This window comes from Sebastes umbrosus, chromosome 4, assembly GCF_015220745.1.
Source record: "Sebastes umbrosus isolate fSebUmb1 chromosome 4, fSebUmb1.pri, whole genome shotgun sequence".
Taxonomy (NCBI): domain Eukaryota; kingdom Metazoa; phylum Chordata; class Actinopteri; order Perciformes; family Sebastidae; genus Sebastes; species Sebastes umbrosus.
Window position 1 is genome coordinate 21,150,499 of NC_051272.1, and position 21,345 is coordinate 21,171,843.

A 21,345-nucleotide genomic window follows, 5' to 3' on the forward strand; every position below is an offset into this window, starting at 1 on the left:
AATGTTCGGAAGATAAACACATTAATCAGTCAAAAGTTGGCTCGTAGATCATCACTTAACGTGCTCCTCTGTCATCATCGGAGTACTGAAGGCTGTTTGTTGCTTCTTTAAAAAAAAGGAATTGCATTTTTCCTCAGAAAAAGGCCTTGTATCACAGTATAACCCATCGCCTCTCAATCACATTATTAGTAAAAGACATCAGACCCATAAGACATAAAGAGAGCCAAGTGACGTACTCTGTTTCGTGTGGTTTGGGTGCTATGTTATATGTGCCTGCGCTGGTGAGATGGCGTTTGTTGATACCACCACGCTACCAGCACGGTGATGCAATGGGATTGATTTTTGGCCCTTGAGAGAGGAGACAGCTGGTCTTATAGGAGCCCAGCAGTGGCTTCAGTGGTTATAGATCTCTCTCATGCCAACATTAATGATGCTTCCTCACCCAACCCCCACCCTCCCACAGCACCAGCACCCTGCACTGTAAGACATTGACGTAAAACAGTAAAAGAAACATTTTAAAAACAGTGCTCTTATGAATCAAATATATTGCACAACATCAGGAACAATAAACAGAAAAACTAATTTTAAGAGATGACAGACCACACAGGGGAGACATGGCAATAAGGAATCAAGAAAATAAACACATAAAATGTCCATTGCCTCTGTGCGTCAGTCTGTAGATTCTTCATTTAAAGGAATAGTTCAACATTTGGAAAAATATGCAGATTGATTTTGTTGCAGAGTTAGATTATAGCAGGGCTACCCAAAGTGGGCCTGGGGCCAAAGTGGGCCTGCCATCAGAAGTGAAGGTACTTAGGAAAACCTAAGGAATCCATTGGTACCAACCATGTCATACTAGCTCGTCGGGAAGGAGGCTAAATAACGCTCCAAAGTTAGGCTAAATTTTGCCGAGGAAAAACTGTAATGGCCATATTCAAAGAGGTCCCTTGACCTCTGACCTCAAGATAAATGAATGAAAATGGGTTCTATGGGTACCCACGAGTCTCCCCTTTACAGACATACCTACTTTATGATAATCACATGCAGTTTTGGGCAAAATGCTGTTTCTTGAATACAGTATAAATGGGTTATTTCCGCCTATTCTAAAAAGGGTGTATTTGAATATTTCTGCCTGCTGGGGTCCCTAAACAGTCTTGGAAATGAGCTCAATTGTATTCAACAAGTGAATTTAAGGGATTAACTATGTAAAATCTAAAATAATATTCAATTCGGGGAATGTGGGATCCTAATACCATTTTGCATCTTAAAAATACAATACAATAGGTGTTTACTGTGGCCCAGCATTGAATTCCAGTTTTGGCCCTCCAAGGGAAACCCCTGGATTAGAGGATTGATACCACTCTCTTGTGTAGATATGGTATCAATCTTCTCAGCCAACGTTCGGCAAGAAATTGAATAAGCTTATTTCCCAAAATGTCCAACTATTCTTCTAAGGGTAACATTTCATAACTGTGGCCAACAAGATACCAAGTTTGAGGTTTTGTTTGTGTGTGCATGTTTTCAACAGTTTGAGAGATGTTAAAGTTGCGCTGAGGCAACATGAGAGAGAATAATCAAGAGTAAGTCTCATGTGCACTTCTCTCCACCCTTCTTAATCCTTGAATCAACTATTTATGTCGTGAAGATTTCATAGCAATCCTTAGAGAAGTAACAAAATTGACTGTTACATAAATATTATTTTAAAGGTTAAATGTAAAGTGTTAGCGACACACATTCAAGTTCTAGACAAGAAAAATCACTTCAGTCTGACTTTAAAAACACGATGACATCTGTAAATGCGTGGCGATCGTGTCTTGTGACGATTGTACAACCAATCCTCTTAGACAGTCCTATCCTGACAACAGACAGCGTCCATGTTTCTGCAGTGTTATATTCAGTGTGCACTCTTCGCCATCAGGCAGGAACCAGTAACCTGTCTATGGCGTACTGTAAACGGTCCCAATTCTTCCAGAATATGGTCAAAAAACAAACTCCCAGGACGGTAGCGACCACGTGGTGCCGGCTCCTCATCAGCGGAGCGGCGAACTTGGCAGCGGTGGAGACGCACACCAGGATGACGGTGATGATGGCGAGCATGATGTTGATGCACTTCCCCAGCAGGACGCGGGCGTCGCGGCTCTCGAGCTGGACCGTCTGCTGCTGCTGCTGCTGGAGCTCCAGCTTGGACACTCGTGTCTGACAAGACTCCAGAGCCTCCTGAGAAAAGAAGATGGAGAGACGAGACTTTGAGGGTTTGAACGTTTCCCCAAATGGCTAAAGGGCATTTTGATGACCTTTTAATCCTCAATTATTCCACTTGAAGATTAATTATGTATCAGCGGAGAGGCACAAGGACAGAGAGGATAAATGTCAAATGACAAAACAGATTTTTTAGAGCGTTATCTGACTAAGGGAGCAATCACACACACAGACAACTAATACGTTCACCTCTATATGCTAATGGCCTCATTACTTGGCCCGCTGACAATAGCATTATTAATGGATGTCAGACAGGAGATTTTACTTTAATCTAAAATAATACATTTGAATTTCCTCACTCCTATCTGACCTGCCTGCTGATACCACACCCTAATGACACAAAACCACATGGTCTGCAGTTTCCTCACTATTATTATATACCTGTATGTCCCTGGCCCTTTCATGAGCCTGGTAGGCCACCCTCTCTTCGATGCTGGCCAGCTCCTGCTTCAGATTAGTCATCTCATGTTGGTGAAGCTCCGTCAGGTCGTTCAGTTGGTCTTCTAAACGCTCGTACCTGGTAGACGATGCAGGAATATTAGTTAAAAATCATCATTTATAGTAGGGCTGCACAATTAATCTAAATTTTATTAGTGATTGGGCGGTGGAGCTGCGGTATCGAGGTCACCCGCCCAAACCAATTGCGAGCCGAGCACGGCCGTAGCTTGTCAGTGAGACACTCACAGCTGTCACACCCCCTTTATATAGCATCAAATAACTAATTAACACCAAACTTATCAGAAAAATGAACACTTGAACAGAGATCAGCATGATAAGAACTACCTAAAATGACAGAAACCATCGTTGGGAAAAATGTATTAGACTTTAGTATTAGTTTTTAGTTTGGCCCATGTCCCATCCGCTAACATGGAGTGGGCAGGCTTTATGACCTATTCTGCAGCCAGCCACCAGGGGGTGATCAAGATGTTTTGGCTTCACTTTTGGGGAGCCCTCATGTCATCCATCTTTATATACAGTCTATGGTAGAAACATGCCGGCCGGCTCCGTGAAGAGGACCCACTTTGTATGTAGATATAAGCGGCTCATTCTAAGGTAACGAAAACACAACGATTCTTAGTTTCAGGTGATTATATACTAAAGAAAACATACTTCTAAATATTATATTCCATATTTCTGCCAATAGATCCCCCTTAATGTTACACACTGTTCCTTTAAGTAATATAAACACACCTGTATCTCTCCTCCTGCAGTGATTGGCTGATGATGCCGTACTCTCTCTTGAACTGAGTCTTTATCTCCTCAATGTCCTCCTCCAACTGGTTCTGGGCGTCTTTGATCTCCGTCACCTCCTCCAGGCTCAGGGCCAGCCTGGTCTGGCCGTCACCCCCGGCCTGCTGGCCCTGCGCCTGCCCCACCGACACTCCTCCCGCCGACGGGTTCCCGTTACTGTCTGCTGAGATGGAGGCGCTCCCTGAGGAGCACTCGTCATCACTGGGATACTTGGGCTTGCCAACCATAGAGGTGCTGCTACTCAGCCCCTTTCCTGCGCTGTCAGTGGGCAGCGGCGTGGAAGCATCCAGAGCGGTCTTGAGGTGGGCGATGTTGTCAGCGCTGCCAAACTTGTTCCTGATGAGGTTGGCGAACTCTCGGGGCTTGCTGAAGAAGAAAGGAGGGGAGAGGGAGACGCCTGGGCCGATGGTCTTGATTTTGTCCATGGTCGGGTGTCGGCCGCTGCCGGTCATGTCCCTCAGCAGCTCTCTGGGAGACTCCCTGGGTAAGGTGCTGTGTTTGACAGTGGGTGTGCGAGGTGATGAACTGTAGTGGGTTTCACTGTCTCTCATCTTTCGATGGTACTGCTCCAGCTTCTTCTGCATCTGGGCGATGTTTTGAGCCGACTTCTGGTTCTTCTTCTCAAACACTTGCTTGATGCGACTGACCTGCAGCTTGTCCGCGCTGTTCACTAGCTTCAGGTACTCGGCTACGTTCTCGTCCCGGGCCGTCTGTTCGATCTTCAGCTGTTCCGTGACTTTCAGTATCTTCTGCTGGAGGTTGTCCAAGCAAGAACGACTACGTTGGAGCTCGAGGCCCAGAGCAGAACCAGGACTTGCATCACTCAGATCCAGGTCCAGATTGTTCTCTGAAGAGCCCCGACGCATCGACCCAGGGATGCTCAGGGAACTGCCCTCAGTACTCCGGTCCTGCAAGGAAGAGAAACAACAATCAAATACAGATACTGGATTAGATATGGAGCATTTGCAGGGATAATCTTTGTCTAATTAGCAAAACGGGTCATCTGGAAAAGGTAAACAACAACTACATTTACAATTTTATGCATTTCATTAAATGACAGCCTAAAGGAAAATTTCATTCAGTTTTAAAATTGGACCCTATTTTGTAGTTTTAACTATCATTCCTCTTGATTATTGTTACGCACTCCTCCTTCTTGTGCTCTTTTCCCTCTCTTCTCTGCTCCTCTCTCTCAGTTGTTCCTCATATCTGCTGATTAGTGGGAGGCTGGAGGAGAAGGAGCTCTCTCTTCCAGACACATTTTCTTTTGAGGATGGAGGTATGGTGGTTCAGTTTTTGTGCTGTTTTTACGCAGTTTAGTTTAGCTCTACGGCCCCTGGTGTGGCTGGCCCAGACTTCCTTCATACTTTTGTTCTTTCTGGCCAGGCCTCCAGACTCCCATAGTTTTGGTTAATTCACGGTATTAATTATGAATAAAATATTTTTCCTTTTTAAACTAACTTTCAGCTAGTTATGTTACAAATTACAGTTATGATACAGTATTTTATTTTATCTCACATAATCAATAGATTCTTTATAGAAACAGGTTTGTTTATTTAAATCAAGCCCCCAGGAAGAGCGCCGGGCTTTCAAACTAATTTTCGTAGTGGTCAAACAGGAGTACTACAACTTCCGTGTCCGTCACGTGATGCCATTGGGCCCTAAAAGACTTACATTGGGAAAGAGACGTCTCTAACTCGAGGGATCATTTTTCTTTAGGTGAATCAACTCCCCAGTACGAACACTCTAATAGCCCTTATTTAAATCATTAGGTCCTAAAAGTTGTAAAATGCACTAATAGCTGAATCCTGAGTTATTTCCCTTCCTCTGTTCATGTGAATGAAACCCAGACCGATGCTGGAGCGAGGGCTGGGAGGTGGAGTTAAAAGAAACACTACTGCGCCTGCTCTGTGGGTCCAATGGATGCGGAAAATCGCCGGATGATCTGGGTACTTTATCACTTGGCAGTCGAACCATTTTGGCTTCATGCGCCACCGAGCAACTCTCATAGGAATTAACAGGAGCCTGCTTTCAATGCTGTATCCAGTTCTCTTTATACATTCATGATTTAAATCCTGTATTTAAAAGGTGAAATGAAGGACAACATCTTTAACTGTCCAGTACCATCTACAATTGCATTGCAAAAATATGTGTGTGCACAACTACAGGCTGTGGCCGCTGCCAAGTAGCTCTGCAGTACAATGACATCTACAACAAACCCTCTCATTCATCAATGAATGGTTTGTATAATTGGGTTAAACTGTTTTTTAAATCCACTCTGCTGGCGTTGCTATGCCACTGTGTCTTGTTGCTGCTTCCTCGTGTCTCTGGAAAGTGGCTGGTGGTGATGACCAAAAAAATTAGATTAGGTTAGGTTCTCTTTATCATCCCACTAGGAAATGTTTTTTAAACTAAGACCCGGGTAATAAAACATTTCCTTAAATGCTTTTTTAAATGTATGTTTTCTGTATTCGCTCTTCATATACAGAAATTGTACATAGCAAGTCCTTGCCTATGCTCTATTCAGCTTTCCTGCTACTGCCACAGTGAGGCCATCTGGGTGTGCATGTAATGCTCTTATTTGGGCACATCTGTTGTGTATTAGGAGCCAGAATATAATCCTGTTTGTTTACAGTATAGCACACAGATGACACTGATGACAAAATTCAGATAACAGCTATTAATGTGTGTGAAAGAAGTGGAGCGTGCACATCTAATGTAGATCAGTGATAATGTCATACGAGGCCACAAGGCTTGGGAAATCCCTTTTTCAGACACTGTCCCCTATTTAGCCAGATAGAGAGTTTAATTTAGTAATCCCCGGAGGGACATTAATACGCAGCCAGACACATTAAAATACCAGACAATAAAACAAACACAGATTCAAATACAATATGAACAATAAATTATTCAAGTGTATTCAATGTTCTTGATGTGCAAAGAGTTGCAAAGTCTGATAGCACCTTAGTCAGCGTGACGTCCCCCATTGGTTTGTGGTCTGCCATTTTGAAGCCTTTAGTTCTGCATTTTATCCGTCACCATCTTGGTTTCTGGCTATTAGAAAAAATGCAAGCTTAAAGCATTTCCGCATTGGCTTCACTTTACAGACCCGGCAGGAATGATTTCCTGTAATGCTCCTTTACACACCAGAGTTAAATAAGTCTGTTGCTAACGGTGCTCTTTAGCGTGGCTGTCATGCTGTGTAGGAGGTTGGAGGTGTTGATCGCCAGCAGTTTTGCAAGCGTTCTGTCCTCCGCCACCTCCTCCAGTGTGACCAGCTTGGAGCCAATGACAGACCCTGCCTTATTTATTAGTTTATTCAGTCTGTTGGTGTCCTTTGCTTTGATGCCCTCACCCCAGCATAGAAGATGGTACTCGCAACAACAGACTGATAAAACATGTTTTACAGTAATTTAACATTTTCCTGATAAAAGGCTCAATATTACAGTCAGTGTTTGACTGATGTCTCAATAGTTCTCGCTAGTAGTTAGTAATAGGACACAAAGTTCTGCTGTAGACTTGAGGAAGTGAAACAGAATAAAAATGGTTCAAGAAAGCACGTTGTACTATGGCAGGAAACTTAAAGACCTTATATAAAGAGGAAACTGAGCAGAGCTGTGATAACAGAATTTAATCAGGTTTCGGAGCAGCATTTTTAGACTTCGGCCTAACAAACCAGCGAATCTTGATCACAGTTAACGGCAGTGTGAAGACAGGAGGTGTAAGCTGATCAACAAAGTGTTGTACAACAAGCACTTTGGGCTGTACAAAGCTGCACTAATCCTGAACAAATGTAACACAGCTAGTTTCAAGCAAATAAACAGATCCCAGCTAAGACTCAGGGCTGAATCCTGCTTAGCATTTCAACATCACCACAGAACGCTTACATATTGCAAGCTAAGCACCTTTACTATTGACCAATGCATCTACAGTTCACCACACACTCCTCGACACATGACTGAACTCAAGACAGGGTTTACCAATAATAGGGTGATTAAGCATGACGTACTTCAGATAATACCACAGAAACACATTGTCACTCAGAAGAATAGACTATTCCTCGTCGAAACCAGTTGGATTTAAGTTATCCAATTACACATTCCCATTTACTTGCTGTTGTTACTATGAGTGACCTCGCACTCAATCAACGAGTCAAACTGGTTTGTGAGGATGATGATATCAGTGAGCAGGAATCTGGTGAATCATCATCTCTGAAACTCTGACATCATTTTTTACTACAATGTGGTTTCATTATAATGTGCAACACAGAAACTGCTCTATACTTGTTTTAGCCATGCTGGTGGCATGGCTCTAGGGATGGCAATGTCTGCCTGTCTGTCTGTCTGTCTGTCTGTCTGTCCACCACTTTGGTCCAGACTGAAATATCTTAACAACTATAGGATGGACTGTCATTTTTTAATCACATTGACATTCACGTTCCCCAGAGGATGAATCCTAATAACTGATCCCCTGACTTTTCCTGTAAAACCAATGGATGTATTATAAGAACTGGATACCGAACCCCAAGATGGTTCCTCTTCATTTCAATGAGAATTGCTCACTTGGCAAAATATATACGCCAAAAAAGATTTCAAGCTTCCGGGTTTACTTCCGGGGTATGCGGCCCACTGAATATGCACAGTAGTGTTTCTCCCACTCGGCCCATAGACTTTACATTGCAATGACGTCACATCACTTTCCTCAGCTCGAGGAAAGTTTCACAAATATAAAACCTCATTCAACAGTTTTAAAGACGTCTCTTTAACCATGGTGGTTTATGGGGAAAATGCTTTTTAAGCCGCAGAGGGATTTTTGCTGCAATACCGCAAGTGGCCACTGGACAAAAACTGGAAGTAAGGGTTGAGTAGCGGCGCCGTATCCAGGTCTTATTATACATCCATGGTAACACCTCCATGTGTCATTCACGCCATCCTCAGCTGTACTTTGTGTTCCATTCTAACATGCCAAACTAAGATGGTAAACAATATTAGTCTAGCAGGAGAAATAGGTTCCCATGTACCTGCATGGCAATATTTTCGAACCTGTGTTTTAAGGACCCTAATGGTCCATGTTGCCGAGGTCAACTAATGACCCATTGGGATTAGTTTGGCAGCCATCTTGAATTGATGTAGGCGAGTGGCAAAAAACGCAGATTTTCATAATTACGGTGACCAGATAACATACAAAGACAAACGAACCCATTTCATCACATACATTTAACAGCAGAAATCAAATGGAAAGGTCATTGCCATGGTTTATTGGTGAATTGTTATTATTATTAAGGCTCATAACAATATAACTTTGGCTATTTCGTTTCGTAATAGTTTCCTGCAATAGCCAAATGAAACTAGTTTATTCTCTTATATCAGTTGCAACGTTATTAAAACCCTGTTTCACTGATCATCATCATCCTCCCCCTGCTAAACATCAGCATGTTACCATGCTAGCACTAGCATCGGCCTCAAAGCCAGTACAGCTCCAACCAACTGCAAGCATGGCTTCAAGTTCAATTATCCCGTACATACATATTAGCCGCTATACTTATTTATGTATAGTGTGTAACCAGAAAATGCCACGCTTCTTTCTTCAAGCATGCCTGGTGTATTTCAGCCTCTGTCCTCGTCCCACTCTCCCCCCCCCACCCCCTCTCTGGCATCTGTCCTTCTTGAACATACTGGACTCTTTGTCTGCGGAGCAAAAAGCAACACTTTGTCATCGTGTCCTACCTCTGCTCTGTCCAGGACTCTGATGAGCGAGCTGCTGCATATGGATTCACTGGCCTGACGTATAGCCTGAGGAGCCCTGCGCCCAATCACAATCCTGCTATTGTCCAAACAGTTCGGTTCACACGTACAGAATGCCGTCCTATTGTCAAACCTGTTTGTCGTACAAAAGAAAGCGAAGCCTAATATCCTCCTCCTTCAAGAGGAAGTGCGGGGCAGGCTTGTGTGTAGGTTGCTCATATTACTCAGTCTTCTTAGTTTTTCGAACAACAAACACAAAGAACTGCCTGTTCGACCGGACGGCTTAGACTGCACGCTATTTATGCAGCGCTGGAACTAAGCTGGCTCTTCAGGCACTCTCCCAGCACCGGCCTCAACTTTGACATGTTCAATCTTCTCTTCTGTAGCCTATTAGGGGCCAAACACACAACACAGGATGCTTATCGCTTCAAGATGCTGCGATATCAGACACAGGATGAGCGTAAAATTGTGACCTGGCAGCCATTGATGGATCACTGCAGCAAAAGCACCTGGAGTAGTAGTGAATGTTGAGCCAAAACTGTATTACACAGCTGGAATGAGGGAGGTTTTTTCTTATAAAAACAAGATGGCTTTTGGCGGGATGAGGCCCTGATTCACGAGAGCAGCTCAGATAACACGAATAACACGACCCAGATGTTGTACACACCCACACACTGGAACCCAAAAACCACATCTGACTATTTTTTGATGAGAAATCTAATAAACCCATTTCCATCGGGGCTCAAGATTTCTACCCATGCTGACTAATCTGAGGGTCTCTCTGGATGAGTGGCTCTGCTAAATGAATTACACTCACGCTGATGAAAATGTCCTCCCAAATCTGCTGAGGAGCTGCCCTACTTTTCAATCCGTTGACCCCTATACACTTATGCAGGCGGTCTCCAGGGGTTGTCAAGGTAGGAGGGTGAAACAGGGCGAGGACTGAAGGTCTTTGGGGATGGCCGGAGACGACGGGACGGGAGGGGTGAAAGCCCAGTAACTAGGGGAGAAAAAGCTGCTACAGTGCGGCAGATGGCGGCGGTAAAGTCTGACAGTTAGGTTGACAGTCCTTAACTGAGAGGTCACAAATTTAACACAGAGTAGTCACCCATTAGTTTGTGGACTGCCGTTTTGAAGCCTCGAGTTTGGTATTTTGGCCGTCGTCATCTTCTGTTGCGTCCGAAATTCCATACTAACATGCTATATAGTACGCTAAAACAGTATGTGAGATATTATAGTATGTCCGAAACCTTAACCAATAGTACACGAATTGAATACTAAATCCGGTGAAATATTACAGTATGCTACACTGGACATTACGGCTGCATAAATATCCCACAATGCAATGTGGTAGTGATGACAACATTCATAACAGACGTTGATGGACAGCTCTTTAACATCAATAATGCTTAAATTTAACTGTAAGTATATGATTTCACATTGCTAGGCGTTATATATATTTTAAATTAATTCAGACTCCGATTCTCACAAGCTGTCACATGAGGTTGACACGGGTTACCATGGTTACACATCTCCAACCAGCCAGGAAGCTCTCAGGAAGTGACGAAGTAAATTACTGCTCAGTGCGTCCGAAAAGATATATACTACTGTTTATTCACACAAAAATATGTTGAACGATAGTACACATATTCAGAATGTAGTGCATAGTATGCGATTTCGGACGAAGCCTTTGTTTTTGCCCGTCGCTATCTTGGTTTTTTGCAACGAGAAGTGACGTAAAAGGGTGGATTTAAGTACAACCAAACGCTGAATAAGACATTTTTAAATGACCAAAATATTATAATTAACTTTCATGAACTGAAAACACACTGTGACAGGGTTAAAGTTATAAGACAAAACCGCTGACAACTCCCAGACCGGACAACGCCGTGGTAGTGACCTGTCAATCACAAGGTAGCCACGCCCCAAAGCATACCCTGCTTTATGGTCTATTTGACTCTAAATGGGACCATCATTTACTTGAAACTAGCAATTGAGACCATAAACTCATGTTTACAATGTTTACTGAGGTAATAAATCAAGTGAGAAGTAGGCTCATTTTCTCGTAGACTTCTATACACTCAGACTTCTTTCTGCAACCGGAGGAGTCGCCCCCTGCTGGCTGTTAGAAAGAATGCAAGTTGAAGGCACTTCAGCGTTGGCTTCACTTCTCAGACCCAGTGGCTGTCCACTGGGTAGAGTTTACATCTCCAGCCAGGTGACATGTCTGAGCGTCCTCGAGCAACACGTTGAACTCCTACTTGCGCTTACTGACTGTGATTCTTTGGGATATAAAAGCTTGGCTGTGTGAGACCCATCTGTCTGATCATATGCTTAAAATCTGGTTTATCACTATCAATGTGAGAAAATGTTGTCTTTGAAATTAAGGAGCCAGGAAAACGCCCACTGCTGTTTGAATCACGCATTGATATTATTAGTGTGTCAGTAGAGCAGAAGAAGAGAGACAGGCATGGAGTGGGAAACGAAACAGAGAGAGAGCTACCGAGGACAGGAATAGAACAAAGGGAGGATGCTCCCAAACACAACACAGCAGCACACATCATCCCGATCATCATCATCATCATCTCCACCAACAGGAGGCCCTGTGTGCCCCCGGGGTGCCTCCCCTTACACCTCAGCCCTGTTGGAGCCCCCTGTCCCCCACGCTGCCCTACATAGCACACAGCGTCTGTCCAACACCATGACCCACTTAATAGGTTCTGACCTCGCTAGACAGCACAACATAAAGATCCAACTGTATTAGCCTCAATCTTAGCCCAACAAGGGAGAGCTGTGAGAGAAATCCGTCCAAATCGTAGCCACATTTTGGGGGCAAAGTCGGGGGGAGTCTACAGAAACTGCAGATGCTGCTTATCTTGCACCGCAGTGTGCTCTCTCTTGGATCAATGATCTAGTTAGCGATTCAGTTTTTCATGCAAAAACAGACCTCATCTACCCACTGCAGCACCAGAAGAAAGAGGAAAAGCAGCAATTCAGCATTATCCCGTTTGTTCCCTCAACTGAAATTTTTTATTTTCTTTGGTAGGAGTGTTCTCTGGGCCTAAGCGCACAAATGTGAAGAAATTTCCCAGATTGGTCAAACCTTTCACCTGAAAAGTACGTTTTTCTTATCAAACTATATTTAGTCTTTGGGCACATGATGGGACTACTGTTTTTGCAATATTATATTTTAGGAAAAAACAGCAGTCCCATGTGCCGAAATACTAGATAGAGTATGATAAGAAAATGGATGTATCTCATAAACTACAAGGAGCACAATCAAGTATTTGGTATCTATGAACACATAACAAGTTGAATATCGAAGATTTGCATACACATGCAGTGAAAAGATGATATTTCATAAGGAAAACATTTAATAAAACACAATGATAGCGTTTTTCATAATTTTTGACTATTAAAGCTTCAGTAGGCAGAATGTTTTTGGCATCATTGGGCAAAAATTCTATAATAACCTTTCAGCATATTGTAATTCAAGTGTTCTGAGGGAAAACTAGACTGAAGCACCTCCTCATGGCTGTTTTCAGGCTTTTAAAAAATCTAGCCATTGACGGGAGACTTTGGCCAATCCCAGGTCATTTCAGAGAGAGAGCGTTTCTCATTTTGCAGCTAAACAGTACACTACAAAATGTTTATGAAAACATTTCAGGCGAGAAATAGGCATTAACGTAACAGAATATTGATTAATATTTGATCAGCGCTGCCTAGTTTGACCGTTTGATCAGAGTTCGCGAGTGATTGACAGCTGCTCAGAGATGGCAAGGCTCCAGCTCGGCTCTGATTACTTGTTTTCCTCCGGTCTGTGAAATCCTGCAGATGCTATCAGGAGCACCGGAGGACACTTGAGGACACAGAGGCACATGATTTTTTTCAGATTACCTGTCACATGCTTTACTGTCAGGATATAGTGACCGTTTTATAAATCTGCAGCTTTAATAAAAGAGTGATTTTTTGGTGCGATCCAAAAAATGTCAAAGTTGTACTGTTAGATACTTGCCTAAAGTATGTCTGTCCCAAATTTCAAGATTTTTGACCAATCAGAACAAATGTTGTGGCACTTTTCCTCATCATACTAAATATTGTCTTTGGGCACAAATGGGTTAAAGTGGAGTGATGTGGAAGCACACAAATTATTCAGAACCGGGCGGAATAAATAAATATTGGTTCAGATTAGCAGGACGTACAGAAACTGAGCCTGTTTCTTGTTAAACTCGCTGCCCCTCCTTGTTTGGCAGGGTGGGGGGAGGAGGGTGTTAAAATAACCGCAGACACTTTTTTAAGCAAACAGGAACGCATTACGGGGAAGTGATGTTCGCAAGTGCCAACAATTGCAGCGGTAATCTGATGAAACCATCGGTTCACATAGTAGAGGTCAGGTCATGCAGGCACATGTGACTACAGGCGCAGGATGTTCACGGTGATCTGAGGAAATTGGATCGAAATGATGAGGCTGTGGTTTGTGTGGTACATAGGGTGGCACTTATTCTATCTGTCATTGCCTCTGAGACCCCAAATGAACACACACACACACACACACATGGGGCAATAGAGCTGGCACACTCATTGAGATGGAACAAAACCGTCCCTTCAGCCGAGAACAGAGCCACAGAGGGGAAGAAGCCCGCGGTGCTTATTGGTATTCCCTCCAGCTGATCCTCATGGATACAGACACTCTCCCACTCAGAGCTCACACAGGGAGACGGGAAGAAAAACCAGAGAGGGAGAGCACATCTTTGATTGTAGTCAGAAAGCTGACCCTCCTCCTCTCATCTGCATCCCACAGCTGCATATGTGGCCACACTTTGATTGCAAAACCTTCCTTCAGAGGCCAAACAGTCACAGCATGCCTCATCAGAACAACAGAGGAAAGAAAACTAGAGTTTGAAATGTCGAGTTTCCTGAATGACTAATCCCCGGGAAGTCAGCAGAGTGAATTGCTCAAGACGTATTTGCTATTATCTCATAGACAAGCTGGTCCAGGACTGAATCAATAGCCCATTAACACTCCCAGCGTCCGCTTGCCCCCATGGGCTGAGAAAGTATTGAATGGGGATTCAATTAAGATAAATATGCAGCTATATTAAATGCACTGATGCAAAGTGAGAGAGTGAATAGAGCCAGTGACGTAGCAGGGTTGGTGAAGAGTCAAGCAGCTCATTAGCCATGAAAAACACAATATAGAGTAAAAAAAAGGGGACAATATTTGCCAGTTAATAGTTCACAACATACAGAACATAGCATATTAAAAGGTTGCTGATGTGATGTCAGGTGACATGATTGTTAGAGAGCCACTCCAGGTGAAGCATGAGGTTCACGTGAGGACATTCATTCAACCTGTATGTACTCTCAAGAGATCGTTCAGTGGCGAACCCTCATTTACAATGACATCAAGTCAACTACAAAAACAAATAGAAGGAAAACAAATGAGATGTACAAACAGAGAAGAGGCAAAACCATTATAAAAATAGTGAAAGCCGTCAAAACTTCTCGATAAGGAAAAATAATTTGATAGATACATTTGGATATTTAAGATATAAAATAAAGTACAGTGTGTACAAAAGCCCAAGAATTTTGCAATAACGATCATAGACTGTATATAAGAAGTGGACGTAGTCACCGTGACGTCATCAGAGCTAAGTACAACTGAACACCGACATTTTCAGGTGACCGAAAAGGTTATAATTAACCTTTATGAACTGAAAACACACTGTGAAAGGGTTCAAGTTCAAAGACGAAAACACTCCCAGACCGGACAACACCGTGGTAGCGACCTGTCAATCACATGGTAGCTACGCCCTGAAGCATCCCCTGCTTTATGGTCTATTTGACTCTAAATGGGACCATAATTTACTAAATGAACATCATGATGTATTGAAGAAGACTTTAAACTAGCAACTGAGACCATAAACTCATGTTTACAATGTTTACTGAGGTAATAAATCAAGTGATAAGTAGGGTCATTTTCTCATAGACTTCTATACAATCAGACTTCATTTTACAACCAGGTTGCCCTCTGATAACGATAGATAATTTGACAGATTAAAATGTAAAATAAAACACGTCACTGAAAAATGGCACGCCGATCTCTACAGAGCCGCCATTGAGTCAGTGAGGTTAAACTGACTCAGACTCAAGCTGAGGTGTTGCATCATCTTTGGCCTCTTACCCACTATATCTGCTGCACAATGGCTTTTTGAGGAACAAGAAACTGGAATGTCATTTGCAGCCAACAAAAGAGGAAAAGCATAATTACACAGTCCAAAAATCGTCAGATATGTTGCACCATTATATCGTGTTGATGGTTATACCACAACAGTCTAATTGTTTACTTTAGAAGCTCCCTCAAACTATGTGTGTGTGAATCTTTCAAGCTCTACTCCAGGGGAAATGTTATTGATTTCATTCATTTATAAGAGTTAAGTGTTTATTACACTTTAATCTGAAATGTTGCTAACACGGCAGCAGGGGAGTTTTAATAAAAGCTGGCTGAAGAAGAGCTGCCAGAGCTTCCTTTCAGACGCATGTTCCCGTTGAAGACTAGAGGTGACAAGAGTGGCCTGAAGGCTCGTACATTATACTAGGAAGAGAAACAACCTGCTGCACGACAACTGACTGACTTTCTGGTTGCACAAGATTTACAACTGACAGAGCATTCTTCTCCTCGGCGTCACCGCAACTGAAAGCACCGGGCTCTAATAGTGCATACTCAGGCTGATCTGTCAAAGGACATTAGGGGATTTTTCTGAGTATAGTACATTAACACTGACAAATGGGTCCATGGTTTTCCCCAAAACCTGTTAGAGAAGTGTTGAAGGTGTTTTAGGGGGTTGTTTTTTTCCTTTTCTGAGTCAATGGTTTAAGGATAGAGGGAGTTGTATGTTGTAAACATTTTAAAGCACTGTCAGGCAACTACATCAATAAAATTGACTTGACTAGAGCTGCAACTATTCAATTAATCGCCAACTATTTTGATAATTGATTAATCGGTTCAGGTAATTTCTTAAGAAAAACAAGTCAGAATTGTCTGATTCCAGCTTCTTAAATGTGAATATTATTTGGTTTCTTTACTCCTCTATGACAGTAAACTGAATATCTTTGAGTTGTGGACAAAACAAGACATTAGAGGACGTCATCTTGGACTTTGGGGAAACACTGAACAACATTTTTCATCATTTTCTGACATTTTATTGATCAGACAACTAATCGATTAATTGAGAAAATAATCAACAGATTGATTAACAATTAAAAGAATCATTAGTTGCAGCCCTAGACTTGACTACATTTCTGCGTAAAGACATAAAATAAGATACAATCTGACAGTAAAAATTGGGACATTTCTCTATGTGATTTCAATCCCCTCTTTGCTGCAGGAAAATACTTATTAATACTTATACACTTCACACATTACACATTTCATATTCAAGTATTATAGTGTGTTAAGTGTAGATATTGTAAGAATCTGTGTTTTATTTCAGAGAAGATCCTTCTACATCTGCTGTGAAGCTGTATATGCTAAATGTCAGGATATACAAAATGGTTAACACGAGCCACCACTACATACGCTTCAAATAAGGTCCAGCATTGAGTCATTGAGTGGCCACAAAAACAGAAACAAGACGAAACAACTGCTATAAATACCTTACTTAAGACTTTCAGTTTCTATTGTACTGGAAGTGAAATGTTTTGTCCATCTTATTTGGCTAGAGGAGGACAAATATTAGAAACACCTGCAATACAACATCCCCACAAACTACAGCATAAAGGAATCCGTTACCAAATGGATGAATCAATATCAACCAGTTTCATTTAAGTACTCACTACAGGACTGGGTTACTGGACTCGGTCACTCGATGGCACTACAACAATCAAACAATGCTTGCAAATTTCCATTACAGCTGAAACTGGACTGGACTTGTTTGAACTGGTACATCAATCTTTGTACCTTTTTGTCTGTTGGGCTACTTGATATGCTGGGGAAATAAACGGCTCATATCATTTATTTTCACATTCATGTGTTTCCTTCATGTGAGCATTGTTGTAAAGGTTTAAGGTGTCTGTTTGCTTGTTTCCTTCTCTCTTTCTTTGCACTGGATCTGAGCAACATGCTGTACCAAAACAATTATCACCAACACTGTTGCCTAGCAATAATAAAGTAAATATTTAGTTGAATAATCAAAGAAAATAAAAAATACATTGATAATTAGTTAATCATTTGAGTATTTTCGAAGCCCAAACCCCTAAAATTCACTGGATCCAACTTCACCCACGGGGATATTTTTTGGGGATAGTTTCTTGAACTGAACATCTTTTGGACTGCTGGTTAAACAAACCAAGCAAAGGCATCAACTTGGGCTTTGGGAACTTGTGGTGGCCATTTTTCACTATTTATGACATTTTATAGACCAAACAATTAATTGAAAAATCAATAAAATGATCGCCAGATTATCTGATATGGAAAATAATCGTTAGTTTACACCCTAATTGCGATATAAGGCAGCACAGAAAGATATCGTCAAATTAATCGTCATATGTGGACATATGTTCTCTCTTTCTTTACACTGGACCTGAGCAACATGCCGTAACAAAACAATTACCACCAACACTGTTGCCTGGCAATAATAAAGAAAATAATGATAATTAATCATTAGAGTAATTTTTTAAACCCATAATCCCCCAAATTTACTGGATCCAACTTCACCCCGTGGGGATATTTTGCATAACTGAAAATCTTTTGGACTGTTGGTTGAACAAAACAAGCAATTTAAAGACATCAACTTGGCCTCTGGGAACTTTTTTTTATTTTTCTATTTTATAGAAAAACAAACAAATGAACCGAACCGATGAAAGAGGGCTGGGCAATGTGGCCAAAATCTTCTATCCCAATATAGGTAATTTCATATCTCGATAACGATATATATCACAATATAGCATGTTTTCTGGTAATTCAATACATAAATAGTCTATATCAAGATTCAAGATTCACTTTATTGTCATTTCACTGAGTATTTGCATACCCAGAAAGAAACAAAATATTATTTCTCCCAGCTCCCGTCAGTGCATTAAAAAGGATAGAATAAATAAGTATTAAAATTAACAATACCTACAAAATAAAAGAATAAAATAAGTAAACGTTTCAGACACAATTTTACCCAATTTGCAGTCATACAACCAATTTGCTGTTGTGTTTAGCAGCAGAGAAAAGTGCATTTATGTCCATAGTAAAGTGCTGTTTGCATTACTGTTCCAAAAATTGTCTTTAACAGGTGACTAGCTTTAAAAACTATATGAAATAACCACATGGTAAATCATATATATATATATATATATATATATATATATATATATATATATATATATATATATATATACACACACACACACACATATACATATATATATATATACACAAACACATATACATATATACACATATATATATATATATATATATATGTATATATACACACACACACATATACATATATATATGTATATATATATATATATATATATACACACACACACACACATACATATATATATATATATATATACACATATACATATACATACATATATACATACATATATACACACACACACAATATACATTTTTATATCGTTTTGACGATATATTGCCATATTGCCCAGCCATACGCGCAATTAATCGATATGGAAAATAATCAGTTATTTTACACCCTAACTAAGATGTAAGGCAGCACAGAAAGACTATTGTTTTTGTGAAATATGTGGACAAACCCATCATATGTTTACAGTGACAGATACTTGAAGACACAGCTTGTGTCACTAAACATCTGCATTAATAAATGCTGTTTTCTCCGTGATGAGCCTGAACGTGTCGCCGGGTCAGAGGCTCTTTGTTGGGTGAAATGTGCAGCTTTAAGGTGCTGCAGCTGTTTGCTTTCACATGACGTGTAGAGATGAACAAGACATTGTGTGTCCGGTACAGTACAGTACGGGACACAATGATAAGGTGACTCACCATCCGGCTGCTGAGGTATTTCTCCACTTCAGATAAACTTCGCACGGACACGTTGGCGCTGGGCATAATAATAATAATCCTGATAGTGATAGAGAGGAGCTGCTGGTTCTTCACTTCAACACTCAACTCACAGCTAGTCTGGTCTCCATGTTGAGCCCCGTCTCTCCTCCTCTCTCTCTCTCTCTGTCTCTCTACACACTAACTGTGACTGCCCTCTTCAACATGCAAAAACTGTATGTTTTCAAACTCCTCCTATCTGTCTCTGCAGGAGGCTGCAGGAGGAGGAGGAAGGGGAGGGGTTAACTCTTTAACACACGTGCCTCTCAGGGTAGATAAAAAACACTGTTTGAGGTGTGATCAACAGGAAAGTATTGATATTCTCACATAATGGTTTTAACTGTATTTTTTTTAAAGGGGACATATCATACTCATTTTTATTTTTTGGGGGGGTTTCTATTAGAACAGGGGTCAGAAACCTTTACTATCAAAAGAGACATTTTAGGCAAAAAAACAAACAAAAAAGAATCTGTCTGGAGCCGCAACATATTTGAGCATTGTGATGAAGGTAACACAGTTTATAGTCTCAGTATATAGTATATAAGTCTAATGCAGTGAGGGCCAAAGTGCAAATGTACTACGGAGTATTAGGGCCACATTGAGGGAAAAAACATCTGAGATTTCCAGAATAAAGTCATAATATTACGAGAAAAAAGTCGTAATATTACGAGAATAAAATCATAAATTTACGAGAAAAAAGGCGTAATTTTACGAGAATAAAGTCATAACTTTAAGTGCAAAAAAGTCGTAATATTACGAGAATAAAGTCAGAACTTTACGTGAAAAAAAGTTGTAGTATTACGAGAATAAAGTCATAACTTTACGAGAAAAAAGTCGTAATATGAGAATTAAGTAAAAGGTTTACGAGAAAAAAGTCGTAATATTACGAGAAAAAAAATCGTAATATTACGAGAATAAAGTCGTAACTTTACGTGAAAAAAAGTCATAATATTATGAGAATTAAGTCAAAGGTTTACGAGAAAAAAAAGTCGTAATATTACGAGAAAAAAAGTCTTAATATTACGAGAATAAAGTCATAACATTACGAGAAAAAGTCGTAAAATTACGAGAATAAAGTTATAACTTTATGAGAAAAAAAGAAAATAGCACGTAAAATTAATACTTTATAATATTGTCACTTTATTCTCATAATATTACGACTTTCTTTTCTCGTAAACTTCTGACTTTATTCTCATAATATTCCGACTTTTTTTCTCGGAAACCTACGACTTTATTCTAGTAATATGACTTTATTCTCGAAATCTCAGATTTTTCTTTTTCCCTCAATCTGGCCCTAATATTTCGTCGTACCGTCGTACCACAGACCTACAACAATGATAAATAAAAATGATAATGTAGACACAAGACAGTTATTCATTTCCATTTTTAAAAATCCACATGGAGCCACTGGACAGGAGCTGAAGAGCCGCTTGTGGCTCCGGAGCCGCAGGTTGCTGACCCCTGGACTAGAACATGTTTACATGTTTTAAACCTGCAGTAGGCAGAATGTTTTTGGCGTAATTGGGCAAAAAATCCATAATAACCTTTCAGCATATTGTAATTCAAGTGCTCTGAGAAAACTAGCCTGAAGCACCTCCTCATGGCTCTGTTTTCAGGCTTTAAAAAAATGTGGATGGGAGACTTTGACCAATCACAGGTAATTTCAGAGAGAGAGCGTTCCTATTGGCTGTGCTCCGGCCGGTGGGCGGTGCTTAGTATTTCTTCAACTGTTCTCAACATGGCTGCCGGGTATCAAACTTTCTCATTTCACAGCTAAACATTACACTACAAGATGTTTCTGAAAACATTTGAGGCGAAAAAAAGGCATTACAGTAACATAATATTGATTCATATTTAATCAGCGCTGCCTGGTTTGACCGTTTGCTTGGCGTTCACAAGTGATTGACAGCTGCTCAGAGACGGCAAGGCTCCAGCTCGGCTCTGATTGCTTGTTTTCCTCTGGTCTGTGAAATCTTGCAGATGCCATTAGGAACACCGGAGGACAAAGACGCACAT

At 41.0% G+C, this 21,345-nt stretch overlaps 1 protein-coding gene across 1 annotated transcript; it reads right to left on the reverse strand.

The window, feature by feature from the left end:
* Nucleotides 1-925: 925 nt before the first annotated feature.
* Nucleotides 926-19,707, reverse strand: LOC119487140 (transmembrane and coiled-coil domain protein 3-like). Its single transcript, XM_037767803.1, has 4 exons — nucleotides 19,273-19,707; nucleotides 3,451-4,418; nucleotides 2,641-2,776; nucleotides 926-2,217 (listed from the first exon to the last, which is right to left on the reverse strand). The coding sequence occupies exons 1-4, from the start codon at nucleotides 19,336-19,338 to the stop codon at nucleotides 1,915-1,917; spliced, it is 1,473 nt and encodes a 490-aa protein (XP_037623731.1). The 5' UTR covers nucleotides 19,339-19,707; the 3' UTR covers nucleotides 926-1,914.
* Between the last annotated feature and the right edge of the window lie 1,638 nt (nucleotides 19,708-21,345).

Bases quoted from the DNA above. Each gene is read 5' to 3' on its own strand.
- LOC119487140 (XM_037767803.1), bottom strand. From the start codon at position 19,338: ATGCCCAGCGCCAACGTGTCCGTGCGAAGTTTATCTGAAGTGGAGAAA. The intron at 4,419-19,272 runs GTGAGTCACCTT...TCTTCCTTGCAG, and splicing joins AATACCTCAGCAGCCGGATG to GACCGGAGTACTGAGGGCAG. The intron at 2,218-2,640 runs GTATATAATAAT...TTCTTTTCTCAG, and splicing joins AAAGGGCCAGGGACATACAG to GAGGCTCTGGAGTCTTGTCA.